The 20,938-nt window shown below is 37.1% G+C and overlaps 1 protein-coding gene across 1 annotated transcript in view; it reads left to right on the top strand.

Annotated features, from left to right (window-relative positions):
• Positions 1 to 1,014: 1,014 nt before the first annotated feature.
• Positions 1,015 to 20,938, top strand: part of LOC149813714 (glyceraldehyde-3-phosphate dehydrogenase GAPCP1, chloroplastic-like) — a 31,411-nt gene continuing 11,487 nt past the window's right edge. Inside the window, exons 1-5 of the mRNA XM_089991619.1 lie at positions 1,015 to 1,141; positions 2,646 to 2,740; positions 3,037 to 3,104; positions 3,186 to 3,224; positions 20,655 to 20,755. Of these exons, the coding sequence (XP_089847745.1) occupies positions 1,070 to 1,141; positions 2,646 to 2,740; positions 3,037 to 3,104; positions 3,186 to 3,224; positions 20,655 to 20,755 (375 nt within the window). The 5' untranslated portion in view covers positions 1,015 to 1,069. The remainder of the gene's footprint in view (positions 1,142 to 2,645; positions 2,741 to 3,036; positions 3,105 to 3,185; positions 3,225 to 20,654; positions 20,756 to 20,938) is intronic.

Here is a 20,938-nt window from a genome sequence, read left to right as displayed (position 1 = left end):
GACATGTAAGTCCTTAAATGTTTGACGACCTACTTTTTTTGCCTTGTTGACAAAATGGCTCTGCTTGAAAGGAAATGGACGTTTATGCTTCACCCACAAGGTGGAAGACACTGACAGGGACACGATACAGTTCAAGGATTTTATGAAGAGTAGAATGCAAGGACATGCGTTTTTTTTTAATAATAATTATAATATATAATGGTAATACACAAATACTGTCATAGCATCTAAAAATGTCTCATAGCGTGTCATGTGACAGGACTCGTGTCGTGTCATATGTTTCTTAGATATGGGATCCACACAACATTTTCGTGTCGTGTCATATAAAGGAAGAGACCATGACCTTTAACCTAAGTAGTTTCTCATTATAAGTGTGGTCAATTAGAGTAGAATCGGGTCCCTAAGTATCTTATTAGTAACAACTCATGAGGTGACGCGAGCGATTTACTATTCTAAATTGTGCTTAGGTTAAGGTAATGAAGCTTATTCAATGGGTTATGGGACACATCATGGTTATCGTGTCCAGCTAACATGACACCAACATGGTTGACATGACATGAGATGCACATTGGCACACTATGGACTCTTTTTTTTGTGCTTTATATTTTATAATTTTTGTGAGATTATTTCTTTTTAAAAATTCTGTAGATTTTTACTTGAAAAATATTCATGTAATATATGCACACTAAATAATATTTACTTTTATTATGTTTATTTATGTTTTAATTTAAAAGATAGATATAAGTGTCATGTGTCTGTATCAACGTGTCCGAACCAATGATGAGTGCCACGTCAGATATCCATCTGGTAACATTCTCCCAAAAGAGAGCCTTACGGTGCCGAGGTGGCTTCCAAAAAAGCAGGCAGATGAGCACGTCATCAAGATGGACGGACAGGATTTAAAGATCTCCTACGAGAATAGCGAAGAGTGAGGGAAGAGTTCGGTCAGCACCAACCCACAGAGGCAGCTCCGCTCAAAACCTTCCTCTATAAATACCGTCCTCCACTCTCGCTCTCACGAGTTCCTATTTTTTTCTCTTCGTCTTCGTTTTCTTCTTGAAGAAGGAAGATGGTGACGTCTCAGATGCTCAGAACCGCGTCGGTTTCGGATTCGAGATCGCACGCCGTGGCGTCGCTCAGGGTAAATAATTTCTGATCGTCTTCTTTTCCGATGAGTGTTTCTGTATTTTCTGGTTTTTGGGGCTGGGAATTCCTATTTTCGTTAGTAAACCGTGGTTTTTTGGCCATTTAGATGAGGTTGGGTTGGGTTTCTTCAATATCCGTTGTTTCTTCACTTTTTTCTGATATCTAGCTTGTTTCTAAATGACCTTCATTGATTCTCGTTTTGATTCCTTGAAGCCTAGCTGAAGTTCTTGTAATTCTTAGTTTTTTTTTTTGCTTTTTCAGCAAATTTTATGTGATTTCTTGAGATATTTCTTCGTCTTGGCGCCTTTTATGAGGTTACGGAATGGTTTTTGGTGACTCTTTTCCTTTTCATGCGACGATCCTGGCTCTTTTTGGAGATTTGATTTTTTAAGATTTTCCCCCGATTAGTGCTCGGCCTCAGGGCCTTCGTTTTGGTTTCCAATGGATTTTTGGATGATCTTTTATGTTTATCGCGATCGTGCAGAGTTCTGTTTGGAATTGCATTTTTTCGAGATTTTCTCTAAAATTTTGGGGCTTCTCATCATTTTCCAAGTTTTCGCAAGGGCACTTGTGTGTTTACATTTCCTTTACCGATTACTTGCTTTCGTGTGAAGAGTTTTCATCGTCCAACCTATTAATATATGCTTACTTTTCATATGTTTTGTGCTTGTTGGTATGGTTATTTTATGTAGTTTGTGTATTTAAGCTATCATTTCCGATTGAATTTATTTAGTAGTTTTGAGGCTTTACAACATTGATAATCTGTTTTGTCCTTCACGAGTTGTGATTGTAGTTTTTGCGTATCCACATGGTCTTTTGAGCTTTTTTGGAGTTTTATGATATCTTGTTATCTATTTTTCAATTTGTATGATGTTTTTACTCCTGTTGTTTTGATTTTGTGAGATATTTTTATATTTTCCTGTTGTTTTCTTTTCGTGAGATGATTTTCCATTGCCCTATTGCTTTGTCTTTTGAGATGATTTTCTATTTTCCTTTTGTTTTGATTTTTTGAGATAATCATTTCTTCCTCCTAATTTGTTCGTCTCAGTCAATGTTCATTGTTTTTCTTTTTTTCAGTTGTATAAATGTTTAGTTTTAAGGTGAGATAGTTCAGCTTGACTCTAGTCCTTATCCAGATCTTAGGGAGGTTGTCTGTGCGTATATTCAAATGTTTCTCAACTGAAGTTTTTGACATTTTAGATTCAAGTTTGGCCATTTATCTTTTTGTTCAAATTTAAGCACATCTAGCAATGATGTAGTTCTTTATATTATTAAGTCAAGTTGTAATTGAGTTGAATAAGAGAAATAATTGTTTGGAACATGTGATTAAGATGTAACATATCCACACCTACCTGCAAGCTTAAGTGTGTTATAACATGATCTTCGCACATGGAGCTGCAGCACTTTGGAACTGACTGTTTGGGACCACAGTGGCTTATTCTCAATTTCACCTTTCTGAATTTACTTCTAACAGGTTCTTGAATTTTGTTGTTTGACAGAGGCCTTCTTTTGAGAAGCTCAAGCTGCAGCAGGGGAGGCTCCAAGATAACTTCTTGGGCTACTCTTACCATTTTGGAAATGTTTCTTCGATGCAGTAAGTGGTTCCTGTCATCTGTGTGCATCAGCAAGATGAAGTGGTTCTTTCTCAAGATGTTCATGATCATTAGCTTAATCTACTAGAAAATTTTGATTTCTTATGCTGATTTGCATTCTTAGCTTGTGTTTGGGGTTATACCTTTTTTCTTTTTTTGAACACTCAAATTTTGCATGCGTCCATCTGCTCAATGTAGTTTCATTGGAGGCAGAGATTATAATGGTACTCTGACTTAAGTATTATGATGATGAAGGCATACTCATTGCCTATTGGACTATATACATTGTATTGTGTAGGGTCCAACATTCTAGGAGTTTGCAATCTGTAAGAGCTACAGCCACTGAGATGCCTCCAAAAGTTCATAGTAAGCAAGACAATAAGTTTTTTTGCCTGTCACACTTATTAATAGAAGCAAGGGTAGATTAAACTGTTATTTTTTTTGTAGGGTCTGCAAAGGGTGGAAATGTAAGGATTGGAATTAATGGTAGGCAACTTGTGCCATGGGCTCTCAGCCTGTCAGTAGTTTACCAGTTTCACATTTTCATTCAATTTGAGTTTCTTGCTTTTTGGGCTTTTAAAGGTTTACTTTAGCAGTGTTCTGGTAATCTTCATTATTATACCTAAAGTGAAAGATGTGTTTTCTCTTCCATTAACTGAATTAAAATCACTTTCTCTTGAATATGCCACATTTATAGGATTTTTTGCAGAAATCATGTCTCAATTTTTTTTCTCATAATAGATACATGTGGTCAAAATGTAAGTGTTTTTGACATTTATTAGTTTATCTTGTTTATTAAAGAGACTCAAGCTTAAAGTATGAGTGGAAAAGTAAACATTGAAGGTGAGTTAAACCTGTGAGTATTTTAATGTGTGGATCCATATGCGCCCTCAATCTTGCACACAACTTTATGGATTTTAGAGCACAATGTCATTTGTGCACACACTGCCATTATAGTCATGATGATTTCATGTGTTGGAAGTTGCATTGTAATATTAGGTGATTTCAAAAGATATTTTAGCTGGCAAATTTTAGAGGTGGATCTTTAGAGGAAAAACATTGGTGAGAAGCAAGGAAACAGATCAAGTAATTTCTGGGTCACCTTTGATGAGATTTAAAAACAGCTTTCTCTATACTTTTGAGCAATCAAATATCATAGGATATTGATGCATTCAGAATTGGAAGTTGATGGTACATTACCGCTTCTAGCGACTTCAATAACTGATTTACATGTTGCAAATACGTGTACCTGCACCAAAGATATTTGTGTGTTGAGGAATTGGTATCTTATCATCTTAGTGGTTGTATTAAACTTATGTTTGAGAGATTGCAAAATGAAACAACGAACAAGGAGGAAAAAACAGCATAAAAAAGGGGCCCAAGCTGGTGGAGATGGGATATAATTGTATAGATGTTTACAAATTAAATCAAATGCATCCTTGTCAAGTCTTGGACACTTAAATTTCATGACCTAAGCAAACTTGCCTAATCAACTCTCACGCTACTACTGTGAGCATGCATGTACAAGTATGCTGATACAACAAATACAGCAAGATACAAACTCTAATCAATTTAGGGAAACAAAGAACTTTTATTGAAAAGTACAGAGAAACTTGCAAAGAAATAGTACACCTTAGAGTTCAGGTCTATTCTGAACACTCCTGATACTGGTGCATCTATTCACAGTAGTACACAACCAACCTAAGCAACTCGCAGACTATACTGTGAGCATGCATGTAGAGGTATACAGCTACAACAAATACAAAAACATATGGACCCTTTTCAATTCAAAGAAACGAGAATCTTTTATTGGAAATGTTCAAAGAAATTTAGAAAGAGATAGGACACCTTAAAGTTCAGGTCTTTACTGAACACTCCTGACACTAGTATGTAACTCTTATGCACTTAGAGAGGAAAATAATAAGTGGAAACAAAGAATTTCTATTAGAATAGGGATGGGTATTATATGCAGAGGAAACTTAAAAGAGGAACATGATGGGGTTAATTAAAAAAAGAATAACTTCTTTACTTCTAGGTTAGGTAGAGGAGGTTTGATCACTTCTATATATATGTGGATATATATATATATATATATATATGTGATAAACTGGTTCAAAATCGTGAAAGGGAATGGAGAGGGAGGGAGGAGAGAACTCGAATTCTGCTTTGGAAACAGCAGCCACTGTTTTTTCTTAATGCTGCACTAATCTTTTCATTAACCTTAATAGGGTTACAAACAATTTGCATGTACAAAAAATGCCCTTTACAAGAAACACATATTACATATATGTATGAGAAGCTATATCAGTTATGGATCTCTATTGGATCCATATCCGATCCATATTCTAATACCCTCCCTCAAGTTGTGCATGGGAGTAAACCATGTGCAACTTGTTCTTCAGATACCAGAAACGGTTACTCGTGAGACCTTTTGTGAACGCATCAACGACTTGATCTTCTGACGATACATAAACTGGTTCAATCTCTTTGTCTGCTATCTTTTGTCTGATGAAGTGTTGGTCGATCTCAATATGCTTAGTTCGACTGTGATGAACAAGATTGATCGCAATTTGTATGGCACTTCTATTATCACACATAAGAGTTGAACCTGAGACATTCTCTCCCATTTCTATAAGTAGATGTCTAATCCAAGTCACTTCAGCTGTGGCAGCTGCCATAGATCTATATTCTGCCTCGGTGCTAGATCTTGCTACAGCCAACGTTTAAAAACTCGTCGAGTCAACTCGTTGACTTGGCTCGGCTCGGCCCTCCAGCGAGTCAACCCGGTAAGGCATACTTGGGTTACCAAGACTCGGGCATGACTCGGGCAAGACTTGGCTTGACTCGGCCTGACTCGGCCGAGTCACGAGTCACGTTGAACTCGGGTGAGTTCTGTCGTTTTCGGATTTACAAAACTCGCTGGAGGGATCGCTTGGACTCGCGCGACTCGGGACGAGTCATGGGTCAAATAGAATCGGACAACTCGGATGGTTTGTGTTAATGGCATTTTTGCAATATTGTTTCTTTTACCCTTTAAGTTGTTAACGAAAAGCCGAAAACCCTTAAGGTTTTCACTGTTCATTGTGTTCAACCCTCGACGGAAGAAAGGAAAAGCCGAGAAGGTGCGGCTGCAGCTGCAGCTCCAGCCATCCGATGAGAACTCCAGCGAGAAAAGCGACGCCGGAAAGGAGTTTTCGGCGTGAACAGTAACTCAGGCGTGGTTTGCCATCGTGTTTATTTTTTTGCGTTTTGTATTTGCATCGCGAAGAGTAACTCCAGCGTGAACAGTGACGCCGATGAAGGCACATCGACGGTGAATACTGAATAGTAAGGCATCGTCGCAGCTCCGACGTGTCTTCTCCAGCAAAAATAGTGCATCAACGAGATTTTTCGACGCCACCAGGTATGTTTTTTCAATTTTTCCTCTTTTGTGTTTCTTTCTGCCGCTGCGATAATTTCTGGCAAGATTTTTCGACGAGTTTTGTAAAGGATTCAAGGATTCAAGGTGGTCCTTCGGCTGCTGCGACCAGTGTTGTGAGAGGCGTATGCCTCAGTACTTGAAGCGTACGCCTCAGTACTTGAAGCGTACACCTCACAGGCGAGGCGCACACTCTAGGTACTGAGGCGCACCCTCAGTACCTGAAGCGTTCTGGAATTGCTTTGAATACCGAACTTACTGCATAATATATGTCATCGTTGTCAAAATCACCTGCCCTTCTGGGGAGGATATGCTTCAAATCACAATTTGGAATGCTGCAAACCAACACTGGTGCACCGCCTTATTTTTAAAACCATTCCTCCCCAATGCCATAGCTCCTGCTCTAACAACTTCATAGGAAGTCACCATCAACCAAAGAGGTTCAACATCCTTTTCCCCACTGAGCAAAGAACAAAAAGATGTATGTGGGACTCCTCTTTGTTACACGACAAATCTGCCAGCAAGACTTGTACCTCAACTGCATCAACCCGTCGTTCTACTACAAGCCTCAAAGTCGGTGCAGCTCTAGGGTGTTGTTTTACTTGGTTTTGGACGATAATTGAGTGTGGGATGGGTGATAAGGAGAATAAGAACATAATAAAGCAAAATAAAATGAGAGGTAAACTAGGTAATAGTGTTTTTTCTGCTATCACCATCAAAATCTGTGTCTACGCACCCCGAAGCCTAATCTCTTAGCCTACATACCAGACTCTATCTCAAATATTTGAGAATTTATTTACAACTTTCCAATGCATCTTGCCTGGATTGTTCATATATCAGCTAAACGGCTCCCACTGCATGTGCAATATCCGACTTTGTATACACCGTAGCCTACCTACGACTTTCAATAATTGAAGCATATAAGCATTCTGAAAAAAAATATTTATATGCATCACTAAGATTTTTTTTTTGTTTAGGTCGTTTTTCTCTTCAGAGACCAAGGAACACAAAAACAATTAATGAAGAATATTAGAGACCAAGGGGCATGATTTCTGAAAAGTCCAAATCTGTCGGTTTTGGGTAACGGGTATAGGTTTTTAGGATTCTGATTTGGTTTCGATTTTGGATTCTCCCTGTATAATTTAATTTTTTTGGCAACGAAGCATGCACTAATGGGTTTTTTTTGTTGTTGATAACTTGATTGTGCTAGTGTTAATAGTAAAAAAAATGATAACTTGCTTATGCTGATGAGCATATACAATGTTCAGTTTGTGTGCATTATGTAGTGTACCATGTATAGTTTTAGTTTTATACTTGTATGACACTATGTTTTTAACTTTTCTTGGTGGGTTTGTGCATAATCTACTAACCGTACGTATGTTTTTAACTTTTCAAATTTAACAGTTTTAGATTTATCAAATCATCAAAGAAATGTCAGAAGAAGGATCTTCAAGGACTCCAACAACATTCACTAAAGGAAAGGACCCTGTGTGGGATTTTGGTTTACCACTTGATAAGAAAAAGAAGAGGGTACAATGTACTTGGTGTACAAAACAAATGAGTGGTGGCATTAATAGACTTACGTATCATCTTGCTGGTATTAAAGGAGAGGTGGAACCATGTGACAAAGTCGAAGAATCTGTAAGAAAAAAATTCGTAAGAATTTGGAGTCTTTTAAGGAACACAAATTATATAAGAGAAATATTGTAAATGAGATTGGTTCCTTTGTTGAAGTAAATGATAATGATATGGACTTGTCAGATGAAAGTGATGAGTCTTCCGAGAAAAGATATATAAAGGAAAAAAAATTGATGAATGATGCCCAAAAGCATAATCTTGATGCTTTTGTTCAAGTGAAGGCAGTGTCTCTATCAATGAAACAACTTGGAATAAAAGCAGCTTTGGATAAAAAAGCTAGAGATAGGTTATGTTTAGCTATTGCGAGATTTTTTTATCATTGAGCCGTTCCTTTCAACGCAGCCAATTCTCCTTACTTTACGAAGATGATTGAAGTTTGTTCCTCAGTAGGATTGAGATTGAAGCCGCCTTCTTCATCTGAGATTTCTGGAAGATTGTTACAAGAAGAAATTAAAAAAATTGATGATTATTTCAAAGAATACAAGGAGTCTTGGGCTGAAATGGGTTGTTCTATTATGGCTGATGGTTGGAAAAATGCAACACAAAGGACATTGATAAATTTTTTGGTTCATTGTCCAAGGGGCATTTACTTCTTGAAATCAGTTGATGCAACAAGTATCGTGAAGAATCGAGAAAATTTATTAAAATTATTTGATGAAGTGGTAGAAACAGTAGGTGCAGAGAATGTTGTTCAGGTATATTATTATGTTCTTTTGTAATTTTCTATTAAACATTGATATTTATAATTTGTCTAGTATGTTAATAATGTTTTGAAATTAAAAAATGACAAATAATCACAGATAATGCAGCCAACTATCAAGCAGCTGGAAAGATGTTGGAGGATAGGAGGAAAACCATATTTTGGACTCCTTGTGCAGCTCATTGCATAGATCTCATGCTTGAAGATTTGTCTAAGATAAAAAGCATAGTTGGATGTGTGGAAAAAGGAAAAAGGATCACGAAATTCATCTCCAATCATACTTTTGTTTTGAACCTAATGATGACTCAATTTTCTAATAAGAAAGAAATTCTAAGACCGGTTACTACAAGATTTGCCACTAATTTTATCATGCTTCAATCTTTGCTAGAACATCGAAGTGGTTTTAGAAAAATGATGGCATCAGATGAATGAAACAATTCAAAATATTCATCATTTGCTGAGGGAAAAGAGATGGAGGATATTATATTGAATAGTAATTTTTGGAGAGTCGTAGAATCAACTGTTAAAACTATAGAACCTCTGGTCAAAGTTTTGAGAATGGTCGATGGAGAAGAAAATCCTACAATGGGTTATCTTTATGAAGCTATGGATAGAGCCAAAGAGGCTATAAAAGAAATTCATGACAATGAGGAGAAAAAGTATAAACCTTATTGGAAAATAATTGACAATCGTTGGGAAAATCAACTTCATCACCCTCTTCATGCAGCAACATACTATCTCAATCCCAAATATCACTATAGTCCACAATTTTCTAAGGTATGCATTTGTTTATATCTTTTTATTAATTATTTTAAATTTTGAATATGAACTTTCTTTTTATCAATTATCAATTTAATGTATTTGACTATTTGCACTATTTCATGTAATTCACAAAGCATCCTGAAGTAAGGCGTGGTTTAATTAAATGTATTGAGAAGTTGGAGCCAAATATTTCAGCTAGAATAAGAGCATGCAAGCAACTTGAGTTATTTGAAGACGCAAGTGCAGATTTTGGTACTTCTATAGCTGTTATGACTAGAGATGAGCATAAGCCAGGTGATTTATCTTTAACATTATTGTTGTGTTGTGCAAAAGAATATTTCTTTAATCAACTTTTCATTTTTTTGTGTTTTGGCTTTATGCAGCAATGTGGTGGAAAATGCATGGAATATGTGCCCCCGATCTTCAAAAAATTGCTATTCGTATACTTAGTCAAACATGTTCTTCATCTGGATGTGAACGAAATTGGAGTATCTTTGATCAAATTCACACTAAGAGAAGAAATAAATTAGCTCAAAAGAAACTTAATGACTTAGTGTTTGTCCATTATAATTTACGTCTGAGAGAAAAGCAATTAAAGAGAACACGTCTTGACCCAATTTCTTTGGACAATATATATTTGCAAACACCAATGGTTGAATGGGTCATGCAAGAAGGAGTTTTAGATGGAGATGAGGTAAAACCATAAAAGTTTGTTTGATATTTTAACTTGATTAAAATTTTTTTAATTTAGTTTCTTGTTTTTCTCTATTGCATGTTAACTCAAATGTGTCATATTTTATTGAATGAATGATTTCTTAAGAGACTTGGAGATGGAAGTTGAAAACATTGAAGAAGCTAATCTTATTGATGACGAAGGTGGTGATGGAGTTGAAGATGAAGATGTAAGGGAAAATGCAACCACTAGTACTCCAATTCAGCCATTGATTTCTACTTCCAACTCAAGAGTTGATTCAAATGAAGTTCCAAATAATAGCACTTCGCCTCTATTTGAGATTTGAATTTTGAGCCATTGACTCTTGACTTTAGAATTGAGATATCATATTTTGTAAAAGTGGATGAATTTTGGATGTTTGAAATTTGATTTTGTCATTGTGTTATGATCATTAACTTTATACTTATGAATTTTGTAATTTTGTTATATGGCCATGTGTCTAGTATGGTTATTGCTGAGATGCGAAAGTTGATTGCTGAGATGCATTGGCAGATTGCTCAAGTATGATTATCTTTACTTTAGTTTTTACTCTTACTCTTGTAAGTTTTTAACTTAACTTTACTTTAGGGCTTGTTTTTATTGAAATATTGAATTATTGTTTTGCTTGGTTGTTCGATTTCTTGCTATTAGATGAGTAATTATAAGTTAGATATAGTTTTACTTGATGTTATTTTACTTATTAATCAATTACACTAGTAATTAAGTCATTCTACAAACGTTTATATGTTTAAATGATAATTTATATATTGTTTTTCTTTTAAAATCAAAAGTTAACAAAACCCGGTCCGAGTCACCGAGTTGACCCACCGAGTCACGAGTCAATAAAGAACGAGTCGAGTTCCGAGTCACAGGTTTTAAAACCTTGGCTACAACCTTCTGTTTTCTGTTGCTCCATGAGATGAGAATTTTTTTAATAAAAACACAGTAACCTGAAACAGATCTCCTTTCATCTGGATCCCCTGCCCAGTCTGCAGTTGTATATGCCAATATGTCATGTTTTGGTGTCCCCCATGTTAAATTATGTAAATCAAACTTGTAATTTCATATATATATTTTATATATATAAGGTAATACATATACATATATTATATATATGTATATGTATTTACCTATTATATATATAAAATATATATATATATATACCTATTTTAGTCTTGGGGTAGTTTAGGCATTTTACACATATTTTTTTTATATGTTTTTTTGTATTTTCTTTTTCCTTTTATTTTTCTTTTTTATTTTATTTTCTTTTAATGCATTGTACCTACCTTGGGAGGGGCCCAACACAGTAGTCGTTGGACCCCTCCAACGGTCACATTTGTGACCGTTGGAGGGGCTCCAACGACTATGTGGAGCCCCTTCCAAGGTCTCCTAATGCCCTATAAATATGGGCACTCCCTCTTGTATTTCTCTCAAGGGTGTTGGGGTTTATTGCCCAACCTTTTTATTGTTTATGAAACTTATGAGTGCATTTGCACATTTGTGATTTCGTGTTTTGTGTTTTTTGTGCACAAGTGTTCTTGGTGTGTGTATGTTCATACATTTATATCGTTTCATCGACTATAGTATTTTGTTAAAGATACTTTTACATGGTATCAGAGCCTCGTTGAAGAAGAAGTAATTGCGATTTTCCTCCGTTTGAGTATCTTGAAAAGCGTGCCTTCAAGCTTTTTGAGATTGAAGTGAATCATCTTCTTCAGGCAATATTTTAGAAGCCTCTTTTATCAAGAAAGACACAGAAAATACTTAAGGTACGTATTATTTCTTGTCTTCTTTCCTCTCTAATGGGCGAAAAAGACTCCCATTTCTCTCTTGGGTTTAAGCTTAATGGCTCAAACTATCATATTTGGGCTGGTAATATGAAAGCCCATATTAAAGGAAGGGGACTTTGGGGTTACATTCATGGTTCAATACCGGAACCGGAACCCAAAATTACCATCATTGAAGGAGGGGATATTAAGATCCTTGAAAGGGATGAGAGACTAAAGGCTCTTGAAGAATATTCAAAAAAGCATGATGATTGGGAAATGAAGAACTTCAAGATCTTATCTTGGATTTTTTCATCCGTTGAGACCAAGATTAACGCCAATATCATCAATTTTAAAAAAGCTTCCGAAGCTTGGTTGTATCTTGAGAAAATGTACACTTCAAGAGACTTATCTCACAAGTACTTTCTCCAAAAGAGGGCTTTAACCCTCCAACAAAATGATATGACCATTCGAGAGTACTTTGCCGAATTATCCTCTATTTGGGATGAGCTTGCCATCTTTGAACCAAAATGGAGTGGAGAAGCTATCGAGTTAAGGCACAAACAACTTGAGGAAGACCGATTCTTTAATTTTCTAAACGGCCTTAGACCCGAATTTGAACAAGTTCGATCCTCTCTTCTCTCCGCTTTTACATCTCCCTCCCTTGAAGATGTTATCACCAAGCTAAGTGGTGAAGAAACCCGTATGGGGATTAGCAAGAATAATCCTATCATTCTTGTTACCTCTTCCGCTCAAGAAGATGGTGAATTGGTTAATGCCGTGTCAAGACCGGGGAATAACGTGAAGACCTATAGACCTCCTCATTTCAAGAATCAAGGAGGAAATGATCGATATGGCAAGAGGGTCTATAGCAAGTTGACTTGCCACTTTTGTAAAGAACCGGGACATATCAAACCTATGTCCTAAATGGAAGAAATTTATTGCAACGGCTATGGCATCCCAAGCGGAAAAACGACCTTCATTAAGTGAGCCTCTTTCTCTTCAACAAATCGTAGATGCTTTGCAACCTCTTCTCAAGGGAGGCATTTCCGGAGCCACTATGTCATCTTCTTTCCCCGGTAAGACATCTTGGCTTTTAGATTCCGGGGCATCCTTTCACATGACCCCAGGTACTTGCTCCCTTTCAAATTTTTCTAAAAATACTCTTTCATCCTTTGTCTCAACCGCGGATGGAACACCTCTTGAGATTAAAGGAATAAGCAATTTTGAAAGACAAGATTTTTTTGTTCCAAAAATTCGTCTTATCCCAAAACTTAATTTAAATCTTCTTTCCGCCTCCCAACTCTCGGACCATGGTTGCGATATAAAATTCTCTTCTAATAAATGTTGGATACAGGATCGTCAGTCCGGGAGATTGATTGGGGAAGGCTCTAGAAGAGGAGACCTCTACTACGTTGATTTTCTTCAAGTTCCCAAGAGTCAATTTTGTAATGTTGTTCAAAACAAAGATATTCATGTATGGCATAAGAGATTGGGTCATCCCAATATTGTTAAAATCTCCTATTTGCCTTTTATTAAACATCTTTGTAAACGCGATTTTATATGTAATGAATGTATTCTTGGGAAAATGAAGTGTTTGCCTTTTTCTCAAAGATCCATGTTTACGACAAAACCTTTTGAAATTGTTCATTCTGATGTATGGGGTCCGGCTTCTGTAATGTCAAAAAGAGGATTTTCATACTATGTGATTTATGACTATACTAGGTTTTGTTGGATTTATTTTCTTAAACATAAACATGAAGTTTTCTTAACTTTTAAAAGCTTTCATATGATGATTCTAAATCAATTCAATGGATCCCTAAAAATCCTTAGGTCCGACTCTGGAGGAGAATACCTCTCAAATGAATTCAAAAGTTATCTTGAAAATTTTGGTATTCTTCACCAAAAATCTTGTCTGAAACCCCCCCAACAAAATGGGTTAGCCGAACGAAAGCATAGGCACATCATTGAAACAACTAGGACTTTACTCATTTCACAAAACATTCCAAAGAATCTCTAGGCTGAGGCAACCCTTACCTCTGTCTATCTGATAAACAGACTTCCATCGAAAAATTTAGGCAAAATTTCTCCCTTTGTAAAATTATACGAGAAGGAACCTGATTATAGCAGGTTGAGGGTCTTTGGATGTAAATGTTTTGTTCTTACTGATAAGAATAACAAACTTTCTCCTAAGGCCATTCCTTGTGCCTTTCTTGGCTATTCTGAAACCCAAAAGGGTTTTCGTTGTTATGATGTCAAAAGTGATAAACTATATGTTTCCAGAAATGTGAGTTTTTTGGAAAATCTTAGTGAATTCGAACGTGGTGAATCTCATAATGAGAATGTGGACTATTCTTTTCTATTTGATTTACTGAATAAAGATGATGACTCTAGTGATGATGAGTCAGATCAAGGTAACTTAAATGAATTTGAAACTGAGGAAAACGTCCCTTTGCTCCCTTCATCACATCAACATACTGATGAAGGGTTACCTAGAGACCCTATCACCTATACTCATAGAGATCGAAACAACTTTAGAAGTGCTCTTGAAAGATATGATGATACTGGTCCAAGTGCTTCTCAGAACGAAGTAATTCCTCGTAGAACCGAAAGAAGTAGAAAGACTCCTTCTAGGTTTATTTCCTATGACTCTTTTTCACCTAAATATAGAGTATGTCTTAGTGCCATTCATTCTTATATAGAACCTAGAAATTTTGAAGAAGCACAAAAGTACCTTGAATGGATTAGTGCAATGAACAATGAACTTGAAGCTCTAAGAAAAGCTAAAACTTGGGAGTTTCAAAATCTTCCTAAAGGTAAGAAAACAATAGGGTGCAGATGTGTCTTCAAGGTAAAGACTAAAAGTGACGGATCCCTTGAAAGATATAAAGCTCGTTTGGTTGCAAAATGATATAGTCAAAAGTATGGTATTGACTATAAAGAAACTTTTGCTCCTGTAGCTCGTATGGTCACTGTCCGATGTCTTATAACCGTTGCTTCTATCAACAAATGGAACATCTATCAAATGGATGTTAAAAATGCTTTTTTAAATGATGATTTAAACGAAAAAGTTTATATGGATGCTTCACCTGGGATGGAGACTCCCAAGGGAAAAGTGCTTCGTCTTCAAAAAGCACTTTATGGCCTAAAACAAGCCCCCAAGGATGGTATGATAGGTTTAACTCTGTAATGATCGAAAATGGATTTGTTTCTTGCTTTACAGACACTGCTCTATTTGTTAGAAAATCCAATGCAGGGATTGTGATTTTATTATTATATGTTGATGACATGCTCATCACTGGGAGTGATTCTAACGGGGTTAAAAGTATAAAATCTATCTTGAAAGATAAATTTGAAATGTCTGATTTGGGTTTTCTAACTTACTTTTTGGAGATTGAAGGAGCATACTCTCCTAGAGGTTACTTCTTATCTCAAACTAAGCTTGCTTCTGAGATCATTGACAGGTTAGGTATTACAGATGAGAAGCTTTGCGAAACTCCTGCAGTAGTAGGGGCAAAAATGAAAATTGATGATGGAGTTCCTCTTTCGGATCCTACACCCTGCAGACAACTTGTAGGATCTTTGATGTATCTGAGTATTACCAGACCAGATATATCCCATGCAGTCCATACTGCAAGTCAGTTTCAGCATGCGCCTACATCAGTTCACATGAGTGCCATCTTGCGAGTCGTAAGATACATAAAGGGTACTCTAAATAAGGGAGTTTTTCTGTCCTCTTCATCCGATTTAAAATTGATTGCTTATACTGACTCTGATTGGAGAGGTGACCCAAATAACCGTCACTCCACCACTGATTTTTGTGTATTCTTAGGAGATTCACTAATTTCGTGGAGATGCAAGAAGCAACAAAAGGTGTCGCTCTCCTCAACTGAAGCTAAATATCGTGCTATGACAACTACTATCATGGAGATTGTTTGGATCCATCAACTGTTGGAAGACATGGGGATCACAATTGAAGGGCCCACCAAGCTGTGTTGCGACAACAAGAGTGCAATCTACATTGCGAAAAATCACACCTTTCATGAGCGGACTAAAAACATCGAAATGGATTGTCACTATGTTCGTGAAGCATATCTCCGGGGAGTCATTGATCTCCCTTATGTCATGTCCGAATACCAGTTGGCAGATTTCTTTACTAAAGCCTTGTGCGCCCCGCGGTTCAACTTCCTTCTTGGCAAACTATCGGTCATCTTGCCCTAAGTTTGAGGGGGGGGGTGTTAAATTATGTAAATCAAACTTGTAATTTCATATATATATTTTATATATATAAGGTAATACATATACATATATTATATATATGTATATGTATTTACCTATTATATATATAAAATATATATATATATATATATACCTATTTTAGTCTTAGGGGTAGTTTAGGCATTTTATACATATTCTTTTTTATGAATATGTTTTTTTGTATTTTCTTTTTCCTTTTCTTTTTCTTTTTTATTTTCTTTTCTTTTAATGCATTGTACCTACCTTGGGAGGGGCCCAACACACTAGTCGTTGGACCCCTCCAACGGTCACAAATAGGGGCTCCAATGACTATGTGGAGCCCCTTCCAAGGTCTCCTAATGCCCTATAAATATGGGCACTCCCTCTTGTATTTCTCTCAAGGGTGTTGGGGTTTATTGCCCAACCTTTTTATTGTTTATGAAACTTATGAGTGCATTTGCACATTTCTGATTTCGTGTTTTGTGCACAGGTGTTCCAAGTGTTCTTGGTGTGTGTATGTTCATACATTTATATCGTTCCATCGACTATAGTATCTTGTTAAAGATACTTTTACACCCCATGAAGACAGAACATATGTGAGTCCATCACCCACCGTGCCTTTTAGATAGCTAAGAATACGTTTGATGGCATCCATGTGACCAGTTTTCGGTTCATGCATGAACTGAGATACTTGGTTTACAGAATATACGATGTCTGGTCTGGTAAAAGTGAGGTACTGTAACATGCCCACTATACTGCGGTATTTTCTTGCATCATGGTACAACTCTTCATCACTAATGCTGAGCTTTTGATTGACAACACTGGGTGTTAGGCAGAGGTTTGCAATCTGTCATTCCTACTTTGGCTAAAAGATCAAGAGTGTATTTGTGTTGGGTTAATGACATTTTTCCATCCTGCCTGTCCACCTCTACACCAAGGAAATATCTCAGTTCCCCAAGGTCTTTCATCTTGAACCGCATACTTAGAAGCACCTTAATTCATTGAATGTGGTCTGGTGCATTGCCAGTGATCACAATATCATCAACATATATAAGTAAGAAAACCATAGTGTCATCATCCTTATATATGAATAGAGAATGATCTAGTTGAGAACGGATGAAACCGTGGTTCTGAATTTCTAAGAAGAAACTTTCAAACCATGATCTGGAGGCTTGCTTTAAGCCATACAATGTTCTGGTTAATTTGCATACATATTCCTTTGGATCTCCCTCTGCATAACCTTGAGGCTGCTCCATGTAGACTTCTTCCTTTAAATCCCCATGTAGGAATGCATTTTTAACATCAAACTGACTAAGGGGCCACCCATGTTCAATTGTCAGGCCAAGAATGATACGAATAGTTCCCATTTTCACCACTGGGCTAAAAGTCTCCTCATAATCTTGTTCGTATTCTTGAGTAAAACCTTTGGCAACAAGACAAGCTTTGTAACGTTCAATGCGACCATCCGGCTTATACTTAATCTTATAAACCCACTTTGAGCCAACATTTTTATCTGGAGGACGTCCAACTATCTCATATGTTTGACACTCATGGAGTGCCTCGATTTCCTCATTCATTGCTTCAATCCATTTCTTAGAGTGGATGGTTTGACAAAAAAACAAGTGGTTCTTTGTGTTTCTCAATCTTGGATAGAAAAATCTGAAAATCCATTGAAAAATTATCATAACTCACCCATTTTTCAATGGGATGCCTTATCCTGCCTGATCTTCTTAATGCCTCTCTGTCATTAGAAAATGCCACGTGTTCTCCAGTAGGCATATTTGTTCCCTCCTTGGGTCTCTTGGTATAGACATTTTCTTTGTATCTCAGACATTCTGTCTTCGATGCCTCATCAGAAACCGTCTCATCATTAGTGCTTTCAGGAGTCAAGGTGGTATAAACCCCAGTTTGTGAAATAAGTTCAGCACTGAGCCATGGATCATACCAATTATCATTGGTGTCAATATGTTCATGATTGTGATCTGCTTTATTTCCCAGAAAACTATTTTCATCAAAAATAATATTTTTGGAAATTTTGATCTTTCTACTTGCAAGATCATAGCACCTGTAACCCTTGTGTTCATCTGCATAACCTACAAACTGTCATATAGAGGCTTTGTCCTGAAATTTAGTTCTCATGGATCTATCAATGTGGACATAACATATGCATCCAAAAACTCGTAATTCATCATAATCATGATGGTCACCAAAGAGAACATAATAGGGAGACTGATTTTCAAGAATAGGCATTTGGTGTAGGTAGCTAACCACGACCCCCCTGAACTTGTGCTCCCCTACCTCTGCTACGCCCTTCTCGTGCACGATCAATAGTTATCCCTGTGGCAAAAACATCATGCATAAATGATTGTCCTGCTGGGGCATCAGAGATGTTTTTCAAGGACATCTCGTACTGAAACAGTTTAGCACGTAAATCTTTAAAACTAGGTAACGTCGGCAAGCATAATAAAGAAGTCACAAGAACGTGACAATCTGATCCCAGGGTATTCAGTGTTTGCTGTACTTTTTCTTTATCTGTCACTGGATATCCAACAATGGCTAATTGATCTGTGATGCTCTTGATTTGATTTAAAAATTCAATAATGGTCATCGTCCCTTTTTTTAAAAGTTGAAATTCACGCTTAAGATATAACACCTTAGCTTCTGATATCTGAGAGTAGGTTTGAGCTAGACTCTCCCACAATACCTTGGCTGTGCAATCATCAGGAATAGAAATCAGTACTTTTTGTGATAACGTAGAAGTGATGTACGAGACGAGAGCCTGATCGCGCTTCATCCAACCAACAAATGCAGGATTGCGAGTGATATTTGACAGACCGCTATCTTCTTTTGTTTCTTGTGTGATGAATTCTGCAGGTGGTGGAGTGGAGTCATCCAAATGACTTGAAAGATCTTGACTGCGAATGAAAGGAGTAATTTGTCTTTTTCAAGTCAAATAATTGTTTGTGTTTAGTTTTTCAGAAACTAGCTGCCCCAGGAAATTGGAGGAAAGACTGTGATTGGCTGAAGTATCCATTTGCGAACTTTGAGCAAGCGAAGATGAAGCAGATTCACGAACTGGTAGGACTTGGCTGGTATTAGGTTTGAAAGTTGTTAGGTTTGAAAGTTGTGGATCAAGGGATGGGGCTGGTAAAAGGGAGTAGCAGCAGATCTTGACTGAGAAGCTTAGGAAGGAGGAGGCGTGAGCAGATTCACGAACTGGAAGGACTCGGCTGGTATTAGGCTGGAAAGGTGTGGATCAAGGGACGTGGCTGGTGAACGGATTAGCAGCAGATCATGACTGATAGGCTCGGCCCTTTTGAAGAGAACTCAGCTTTTGAGTTCGACCCGGCTGAAGAGGAATCAGGATTGGAGAAGTAGGAAATCGGGTATGAAGGAAAAATAGGAAACTTGAATCGTCTTGAATCGTGAAACAGTAAAGAATTGGGTATGAAGGAAAAATAGGAAACTTGAATCGTCTTGAATTGAGAAAGGGAAAGAATCGACTTGTTTAGAGGAGGACTCGGTTTTTGGGATTAGCCTGTCACGAGGAAGAAGATGTACTCGGCTGAAGGACGAGGATGCAGCCTGTCACGATATTGGCTGAAGGACGAGGATGCAGCCTGTCACGATATTGGCTGAAGGACGAGGATTCAGCCTGTCACGAGGAGGAAACAGGAAAGAATCGACCTGTTTAGAGGAGAACTCGGCTTTGGGTTTAGCCTGTCACGAGGATGCAGCCTGTCACAAGATCGGCTTTTGGGTTTAGCCTGTCACGAGATCGGCTGAAGGACGAGGAGGAAAACTCTGTTATGCCCAGATTGCCGCCTGTTTTGATACCATGATAAACTGGTTCAAAATCGTGAAAGGGAATGGAGAGGGAGGGAGGAAAGAACTCGAGTTCTGCTTTGGAAACGGCAGCCACTGTTTTTTCTTAATGCTGCACTAATCTTTTCATTAACCTTAATAGGGTTACAAACAATTTGCATGTACAAAAATGCCCTTTACAAGAAACACATATTACATATATGTATGAGAAGCTATATCAGATATGGATCTCTATTGGATCCATATCCGATCCATATTCTAATAGTATGCATTTATTTATATATGTTTGTAAATGATTCCCCTTATTAGGCTAGAGTGTACTGTAGACAACATTGGTTTCTAATCAATTTAAACCTACAAATTGGTAGTCCTGATCCGAGTGGGTATTTTAGTCATTTCTGCACCCAGGACATTTGCAATATGTCATCGTGAGTGGTGTCCCTATGATGGCGCCCATGTAATATAAGGGGTTGCATATTATAATGGTAGAAAATTCCAACAACTCTGGGAGAAAAAGTGCGATTTACATATATTAGGGATGGTGCCATTTGATTCATTTTTCTTGCTTTACCACCCTATTTGTTCTTAAAAAAAAGAGATATTATTTGGTCTAGAAAGAAAAAGATCAGCAGAAGAGCCTATGCTTGTTGAAGGTGAAATTTGGAGATAGAGTTGTCCCTTCTGTCACGTATGCTTGATTATAGATATGCATGTGTATATTTGTATTTATTTGTTTGTCTCTCCGCCTTGTGCATATGAAAATATCCATTTTTTTAAAAATGAAAACTGATAAGGTTCTTGCATGAGATCCTGGAATATTTGAAACTTTTTGTTTGACCATGCTTGGTATTTTCTTCAGGTTTTGGTCGGATTGGAAGGTTGGTGTTACGTGTGGCCATAGAAAACAATGGTGTTGAGGTTGTAGCAGTGAATGACCCTTTCATTGATGCCAAATATATGGTCTCTCTCTTGCTCTCTCTCAGTTGTCTGTTCTATTCATTGCATGTGGCTTGACGTTTGAGTTTGACCTCTAGTCTATATTCAATGCATGTGTCCCTTGCATAATTTCTGAGTCGAGCTTACTGGCTAAGAGTGCTCTGCCTTTTTAGCTAGTTGCCATTCAATTTTATGGGAATTGGATGG

This window comes from Nuphar pumila, chromosome 16 (assembly GCF_984573655.1).
Source record: "Nuphar pumila chromosome 16, dmNupPumi1.hap1.1, whole genome shotgun sequence".
In the NCBI taxonomy this organism is placed as follows: Eukaryota; Viridiplantae; Streptophyta; class Magnoliopsida; order Nymphaeales; family Nymphaeaceae; genus Nuphar; species Nuphar pumila.
Note: the sequence above shows the minus strand (reverse complement) of the source record. Positions and strands in the feature narration are given on the sequence as shown.